At 45.0% G+C, this 9,186-nt stretch overlaps 1 protein-coding gene across 1 annotated transcript; it reads left to right on the forward strand.

The window, feature by feature from the left end:
* The first annotated feature begins 326 nt into the window (after window positions 1-326).
* Window positions 327-5,448, forward strand: LOC100285454 (uncharacterized). The gene is given in 4 exon segments (NM_001158347.1): window positions 327-869; window positions 2,000-2,069; window positions 4,592-4,754; window positions 4,941-5,448. Coding segments are annotated over 4 exon segments (927 nt in total). The 5' UTR covers window positions 327-394; the 3' UTR covers window positions 5,160-5,448.
* Window positions 5,449-9,186: the final 3,738 nt, after the last annotated feature.

Raw genomic sequence — 9,186 nt, forward strand, 5'->3', positions numbered from 1 at the left:
GAATTATCTCATTTTTTCTTAACATCCATAAATCTAGAAGGGGTTTAAATTTCCAAACTAGCCCTAAAAATAGCAAAACTATTCTCTTCCTTTTGACATGTCTACGTCGCCACACGGGGACAGGCTAGTTCAAATACATTTTCCCCGTGGAAACACGTCCCGCAAGCCGAAATGGCCCAACTACTTCTACCGTTGGGCCCAATCTCCCGAATACCTAAGGCAACAGCAGAGCCCTTATTTCTCCCACCGCTGGGCCCAATCTACCGAACACCTAACGCAACACCAGAGTCCGAACACCTAATGCAACAGCAGAGCCCGCAGCCCGCAGCCACCCGCGCATCCTCAGTCCTCATCCGCCACTCCGTCGAACGCCCCTGCGCACGCTCCAGCTGCTATGCTCCTCCGCCCGCGCCCCTCCTTCTTCCGAGCCGTCGTGCCGCCGCCGCTCACCCGTGCCTGTGTCCCCTCCCGTCGCACGCTTTCAGCTTCTGCAGAGGCGGGAACAGCCTCCCCGAAGGATGCAGCGTCAGCGCCGGTTCCGGCGGCCACGCGCAAGAACCCCAGGAAGGCCGGGTCGCCACCTATGGGGATCGTGAAGACGGCGCTGTTTCTGCCGCCCGGGGTGGAGCGGGATGCGTTGGTGCCCGCGGACATGGTCATACCGGGGTCGAACATCGTGGTCGGTCCCTACGCAGGGGACGCGAGGGTGAAGGGTGCTGAGTTCGTCAAGAGCAGCGCGCGCGCACGGGACTGCCCCAATGACGACCGGCCCGAGTTCGCCGTCCTTGGCCGGTCCAACGTTGGCAAGTCCTCGCTCATCAACGCCCTCACCCGCCGCAAGGAAGCCGCGCTCACTTCCAAAAAGCCTGGTGATACCAAAGAACAATATTTAAGCTTTATCTTCTGATTCCTTCGAAAGTTCGAAGTGCTCTTAGTTTATCGATATCTTCTCCCTGTTTGACCTTTAATTAGCTTATCAGAGACTTTTATGTCACTGTAATGTCGTAATGGCGCTCTAGATCGCATTATGTAATTCCCCTCCACCTTGGTTCTGGGGCGTGAGGGGATATTCTGGTTAGGGTCACAGTCTTTACAGATCCCAGCGGTAGTCAGGTTTTCCAGTGGGCACTGGGAGAATAAATCCCAGCTAGGAAATATATAAATTCAAAAGTAGAATTTGGAATTTAAATGAATTCATAGTGCCCAGCGTGGCAATTGTATTGGATGGATAGGCCATTGGCAGTAGGGATTTAGAATTGACAAGCAGGTAACACATTTCCACAAATCAAACCCACTGCCATTCTGGTTGTCGTGGTACCAGTTATGGAACTGTCGAATTCAATTTTAGCAGCCATGGTCCAAGATTTTATTATTGTGGGCATGTTTGTTTCCTTGCAGGATTATATAATCCAGCTTATTTTATATAGATTATATAATCTGGATTATCCGATTATATAATCTAGATTACATAATCCAGTTTATATAATCCTATTATAGATGTTTATTTACACAAATTATTAGTGGGTAAAAAGCCAAACAGTAATAAAAAAATAAGCACCTAATGGTCTGCTTATGGATTATCATAATCTAGATACCTAAATTATATAATCCACTCCAATAATCTGTGCTGATTGTTTGCCTCTTAACTTATTTAAGCTGGATTATATAATCTAGAGGGTAAACAAACAGGGCTCCTTTGATATTTCTATCATCCTAGCTATTGGCCTTGCACATCCTTCAGTACCTGTGATTTGATTTACAATTAGCATATTTTATTTGTTTGCTAGGGTGTTTCTCTTCAATTTTAGACTTTATTTTGTGTTGGGTAACTTTGAATCAACTGTTGCTGTAATATGAATTTCTTCTTAGTGTTGTCTAAGCAAACTTAATAAATTTACTCTGCCAGGGCAACCTTGGCATGTCTTATTTCTTTATTTTAAAATGCAACTTGTTTTCTTATGTATGGTCATGTGTTCTAACATCATCATATGTTCTGCAGGGAAGACCCAAACAATCAATCACTTTTTGGTTAATAAGAGTTGGTACCTTGTGGATTTGCCTGGTTATGGGTATGTTTACTCTTTTCTATCACACTCAAGGTTTTCTCGTTCATCCAAAAATTAGTAAGTCAAATTGTTCACTAGTGCTTCACATGCTATGTTCCAGAATGGGAGCATCTTGTGTTTCCCCCCTCTTTTACATATGGTGATTACTTGATTAGGAATTTAACCCTGCTGATGCACTACCTTTTCCCCACTCGTCTAGTTCCATAGCCAGAATGACATTCTTTGTACGACGGAAGTATTATACATTTGTGGCACTCTTGAATTTTGGCATATAAGATATTCTTCTAGAACCATTGTACACAGCAGCTGTGCATGCAAATAGCATTCCTATATTCTGTGCTGTTTTAACATAGCAATAGAATAGTGGATGGAAACCATTCAGGTTCAAACTTCTGATATGAAAACAAAGTGACATAAATATTTTGTCCTGAAGTTAGCCTGTTAATGTGTTAGTTCTGGAAGCCCAATTACTATGCCTTTTTTCATGCCATATTGGATAGGGCACAAGTTCCACTTGCACCAGTTGTAGTTTTCCTTTGGATAGCGTTTCTGATTTTATTTGCTGGTATCTTGACCCTTGATATTGTAACAAGTGCCTCTGCCTCCAGCATGAAACAAGAATGTTTAACAGACACTCAAATGTGTTCTATATTTCCTTTTTGAACACTATACTTTTAAGATTGTTTACCATAAACATTACAGCGTTCTATTGGGTGTATTACAAACTATTTGAACACTATTCTTACAGCATCTTTAAGGGTCTTTCTTAAACTCGCGCACTCTAGAGAGCTAATCCCACTCTCCATCTTTGGTGAGCGAGAAATCCAGAATAGAGGATAGCAATTAGTGTTCCACGAGGCGCCATTCTGCGACAGCCTAACATAGATGTTAAGGCCTTGTTTAGTAGGTCTCATCTGGTAGTTCCTCCAAAATGGCTCTGGCTTCTTTTTTTCACTGAAAAATGGTTCACTAAAATGTTTGGTAGGGCTGCTCTGTAGGAGACAGAGCCGGAGCTGGGGAGGAGCCCTACCAAACGGGACCTAAGTGGTGAGAATATCCATAAAGGAGCCGAATAAAATCAACATTTATTGTTCAGTTTTGAATTAGGGACATCAAAAAATAATCAACCAACCTTGGCTATAAACCCTAGCCTTCCAAGCTAACGATGCAGGTTCGATTCCTGTTACCTGCTGCATTCTGTAAATGTTCTAATTGTTTGTCTAGACATGGTAGAGAGTTGTATTCAATCTTTTCTACCATCTACCACTTTTTCAGCCCTACAATGGGTATAACAGTTTGGTACCTCGAGGCTCATAATCTTGAGGTCATGGGTTCAATTCCTGTCCTCACACTTAAGGCTTGTTTGGCACGACTCCAGCTCCTCCAAAAATGACTCTGGCTCTGGCTTCTCTTCAAGAGTAGCTCCTCTATAGTAGCTAGTATTTTTTTAACAAATCGTTTGGCAAAACGGCTCCTCTTGACGTCAGAGAAGAGTAAGATAGAGGAGTGAGGTGAGGAGCCGCTAGGAACCATTTTTTGGCTCCGGCTTCTCTTTATAAAAATGGCTCCGGCTTCTTAGTGCTCTTTGTTAAGAGCTCTTTTTTTGAGACCGTTTGGGAGGGCTCTTCTAGGAGCCGGAGCTGGTTTGGGAGCCCTCCCAAACAGGCCCTTAGCAGTATGTGTAATCAGACTATTCAATTTGTATATATATGATAGAGGGCTATATCCAACCCCCTTTTTATTCAGCGGGCAGAAAAACACTAAGGCCATGTTCGGTTCTACCCCAATCCATATGAATTGAGGGAGTTTCAATCCCTAGTAAGTTAAAATCCCTCTCAATCCATATCAATCCCCTTCAATCCATATGGATTGAAAATAACCGAACAAGCCCTAAAGGGTACCACAGAACCTAGGGGTAACCAGTACCAAGACGACACTCGTCGCCTGCAGTGGCCGGACGTGCCATCCCCGATGTCCCTACGTGTAGACCCCCCCCCTGGTAAGTAGGGATGTTGAGCTGTGGGGAAGGAGGTGGGAACAGCAGGTGGCGGAGTGGGGGGAATGCATTGATGCCGAACGACGAGGAAGTGTGGACATTGGGTGCTGGTGCTCCAGATGGCGGTGGAGAAAATAAATGAGGCTGGGAGGAATCTATGGCGGCGGAGACAGAAGGGAGGAGGCGGACGACAGAGATAGAAGGAAGGAGGCGGGTGGAGGTGGCGACAGAAGAGAGGAGGATGGATCTTTGATGGTCCTTCTATTTTTTTCTTTTATTTCAAGTAATATGTGTTATGTGTAAAACGCCTAGGCTCATCTAAGCTCTAGGTGGAGGGTCACCACCTAGAAAACGCCTGATGCCTAATGCAACTTTGATGGCAATATTTGGAGATTTGATTAGAGACCGTTAGAGAGTTTTTTTTCCACCATAATTTCTAGTCCTATCAACAAGGAAGGATATAAAAGATGCTCTTGTAATTGCTATCATCTGACCTATTTAGCGAACATGACAATCTTCCTACATGTAGGTTTGCAGCTGCATCCCAATCAGCTCGAATGGACTGGTCTTCATTTACCAAGGGTTACTTCTTGAACAGAGATACCTTGGTTGGCGTACTTCTTCTTATTGATGCCAGTATTCCACCACAGAAAATTGATCTAGACTGTGCTAACTGGCTCGGTCGTAACAATGTAAGGCAGTATGCAGTTAAACTGATAATATTGTTCCATCTGATGTTGGTGTACTTTTTTGTACTATTTTTTGTTTGTTTGTTCATGCTACGTATGTCTATTATTCTGCTCTCTAACTGCATTATCACTATATCTATGTTGCTCCTTGTCAATAATAATAATAATAAATCTGTGTTGCTGTTTCAGATTGGATTGACGTTTGTGTTCACCAAGTGCGACAAAGTGAAGAAAGGTAAAGGAGGGCGGCCTGACGAGAACATCAAGGAGTTCCATGAAACGATCAGCGGGCTTTATCCAGATCCACCCCCATGGATCATGACAAGCAGCGTTACCGGATTAGGCCGCGACGGGCTACTCCTCCATATGTCGCAGCTGAGGAACTACTGGGATAATGAAGCAGTCTAGGTAGAGCTACATAGATCAAGTGCCACTAGCAACGGTAGCAGTACGTGTATGGGAACAGTCATATGGCCTAAACTTTCATCGATAGATGTCGCTTCTCATGGGGCTTCTTGTTCAGTTTTGCTTCCGTTTTTTTTTTTTTGGCCTTTTGATGTATAGTTGAAATGCAGTTGCTCCTAGTTTCTGTTTCACTCACCCTGTACAATGCCCAGTCTCAGCGGGAGCTTCATGACATTGTTACTAAGATTCACAGGTATTGAAGACAGTACAAACAAGTTACATCCTCGTAAAACTTATGAAACTTTCACTGAGACTGGACAAGGGCCAGTTTCAGTGGGAGTTTCATTGCGGGTTTCATGTCTACTGAATAGATTACCAGGTCAGTATTTTGTCAGCATTTTTTTTAAGATATGGGGATACATCAATAGTGAGAGACGCGAAATGGTTTTATGATGATAAAATCATGTGTAGGATATTTGGTATCGTGCGTGGCTTAGGAAACAACGAAGACGAAACCTTCGTCACTTGTAGTAAGTTAATTGTGCGATGAAATCTCGCGTTGCGAATGGCCGAGCCCTAGCCGAAGCCCGAAGCTATTATGATTCCTGCTTGTACTACATCATAAATGTCGGATCTGGAATTACACATTTATGGAGGCGAAGGCACTCGAGAGAATTCAATATACGTACACTGTACATGTACACATTCAATGAGACGGAAGCCACGAAGCTGAAACCCGACAGGCTGCAGTTGCATTTGGATGATTTATTATACTACTATACTATATGTGCCACCACTAGTACGTATTTCCTCTTTTTCTTTTTAATTGTCGCTGGATAGTTTAATTTTGCACTATCCAGCGATAACTAAAAAGAAACAGAAGGAGTAGAGATCGTCCCGGTGATTTGGTTATTAGATATATATGGAATATTAGATATATACAAGTATAGGAGTTGTGTCTCCTTGATTAGCTCCGGGAATATCTTCGGTTGTAACCACCTCGATGTACGGCTGTTTCATCTATATATAACCAGAGGCAGGCAACCTATAGTGGTGCGCTGCATTCCAATCTACATGGTAACAGAGCCAACGATTCTTTCTTATGACCACCAATCCTTCCGAAAATTCTGATATTTCCTCCTCCCCTACCACCGTTTCCCCCATGGCAAACACATCGGCTTTCATCCCTCTTCATCAGGCAGTCACCATCCGTCTCAACAAGACGAACTACACCTTATGGCGCACCCAACTTCTACCATTCCTATGGAGCACAAAGCTGCTGGGCCATCTCGATGGCACCACACCGGCGCCTTCCCAGACGATCTTGACGTCCACAGCTGCAGGTGCCGCCGTGGTCCCCAATCCGGAGTACGAGCGTTGGTATGATCGTGACCAACAGCTTCTGAGTGGCCTCCTGTCCTCTATGATAGAAGAGGTCCTGTGTGACGTTGTTGAAGCTACAACAGCTAGAGAAGCCTGGGATTCTCTCCAGAGAAAGTTTGCATCCTCATCACGAGCCCGCACGATACAGATTCGTGTGGATCTTGCTATGTGCAAGAAGCGGGATCTGACGGCGGCTGATTTCTTCAGCAAGGTTCGTGGCCTGGCCAATGAACTCGCTGCGGCTGACGCTGCCCTCCACGACGAGGAAATTCTTGCCTATCTTTTTGCAGGATTGCCTGTCGAATATGATCCCTTTGTCACCACAATGACAACTATGATGTTCACTCCGACCCTAGATGATGTCTTCGCGCATCTAGTGGCCTTTGAAGCCCGACAACTTCGTCACCATGCAGAGCTTCAACTGAATCTCGGTGCATCGGCCAATGTCGCTGGCCGTCAAGGCTCCCACCGTGGCCGGGGTCGCTCTGGCCGTGGTCGCGGCCCGATCACCAGGGGTCGTGGTGCACCATCCAGGGGCGGTGGCCGTGGGTCCACATCCCGCCCAACCTGTCAAATTTATGAAAAGGAAGGGCACACTGCTCGTTGTTGCTGGTACCGGATGGATGAGACCTATCAAGATGACGATCCATCTGCAAATTTGGCCGCTACATCAAACTACAAGGTGGACACGAACTGGTTTCTGGATACAGGCGCTACTGATCACATCACCAGTGATCTAGATCGCTTGGCTATACGAGAACGCTACAGTGGAGGTGATCAAGTCCAAGTTGGCAATGGAGCAGGTTTGAATATCTCACATACTGGTCATTCCTCAATTGATACTGTTGATCGGCCTCTTGTTTTGCGTAACATACTCCATGTTCCTGCAATTACTAAGCACCTTCTTTCTGTGCATAAGTTTACCCTTGATAACAAAGTATTCTTTGAATTTCACCCGTGGCATTTTCTTATTAAGGATCATCTCACGCGGCAAACTCTCTTGGCCGGGCGATGTAAAGGGGGTCTCTATCACCTCAAGCCGTCAGATTCAGCAGCTTTGAAGGAAGCCTTCATCAGTCGGTCTCTTCCTAGTCGAGCACAATGGCATGCACGTCTAGGACATCCATCTCCTCCAGTAGTTTAGTCAATTTTATATCTTAATAAAATTCAGTACTCTCCTGAGTCTGATACGTCTATTTGCAATGCATGTCAGTTAGCTAAAAGTCACCAGTTACCTTATGTTCCCTCTAATCATCGAACATTAGCTCCTTTAGACCTCATTCATTCGGATGTTTGGGGTCCTGCACCCTGTTCTGTTAATGGTTTCAAATATTACATTAGTTTTATTGATGATTTCAGTAAATTCACCTGGATTTATCTCATGCATGATCGATCTGAGGCACCCCGCTTGTTTCTTCAGTTCCAAACTCATGTTGAGCGCCTTTTAAACACAAAAATTAAAACTGTTCAATCTGATTGGGGGCGAATATCAAAAACTACATAACACATTCTTCCGTTCCATGGGCATCACTCACAGGGTTTCCTGTCCTCACACCCATCAACAGAATGGGTCAGCTGAGAGGAAACACCGTCATATTGTTGAAACCGGGTTAGCTCATGCTTCTATGCCCATCAAATTCTGGGATGAAGCTTTTCTTACTGTCACCTTTCTCATTAATCGTATGCCTACCCGTGTTATTGATAATACTTGTCCTCTTCAACGTCTTTTTCACACACCACCAAATTATTCTTTTCTCAAAATTTTTGGTTGTGCTTGTTGGCCTCATCTTCGACCATACAATAAACATAAACTATCTTTTCGTTCCAAAGAATGTGTCTTCCTTGGTTATAGTACCTTGCATAAGGGCTACAAATGTTTAGATCTTGATTCTGGTCGTGTTTACGTTTCTCGCGATGTCATCTTTGATGAGAATGTCTTTCCCTTTTCTAGACCAGTCCACAATTCTTCTGCCTTCAAGCCATCCACTTCTTCTAATGAAAACATTTTCCAAATGGCCAATAACGGTGTTAATTTGGGATATGATCATATGTATACACTGCTGCCCCTTGCCTCTTTGGATGCAGGAAATCTGGCGACACCTGCTACTGATTATCCTGCAATAGCACCTGCCGAATCAGCTCCAGGATCAGTGCCTGCTCCTGCGTCCCAGGATGGTGCGTCGTCAGTTTTGCCTGCATCGGGGGACTCAGGCGCATCACTTGCTCCTCCAACAGACTGTGCCACGCCACCATCGGAGCAGCCTATCTGCACTCTGGTGCCCGCGACACGTACTGCTCCTGCACTTGCGCCTGAAAGGGAATTAGGCTAACACCTAGTCCCTAATTAATTTTGGTGGTTGAATTGCCCAACACAAGTATTTGGACTAACTAGTTTGCTCTAGTGTATAAGTTATACAGGTGCCAAAGGTTCACACTTAGCCAATAAAAAGACCATGTGTTGGGTTCAACAAAAGAGCAAAGGAGGAACCGAAGGCTCCTCTGGTCTGGCGCACCGGACTGTCCGGTGTGCCACCGGACAGTGTCCGGTGCACCAGAGGACTTCAACGCAAACTCGTCGCCCTCGGGAAAATCCAGAGCCAGCGTGCTAAAATTCACCGGACTGTCCGGTGTACACCGGACAGTGTCC

This window comes from Zea mays, chromosome 9 (assembly GCF_902167145.1).
Source record: "Zea mays cultivar B73 chromosome 9, Zm-B73-REFERENCE-NAM-5.0, whole genome shotgun sequence".
NCBI lineage: Eukaryota > Viridiplantae > Streptophyta > Magnoliopsida > Poales > Poaceae > Zea > Zea mays.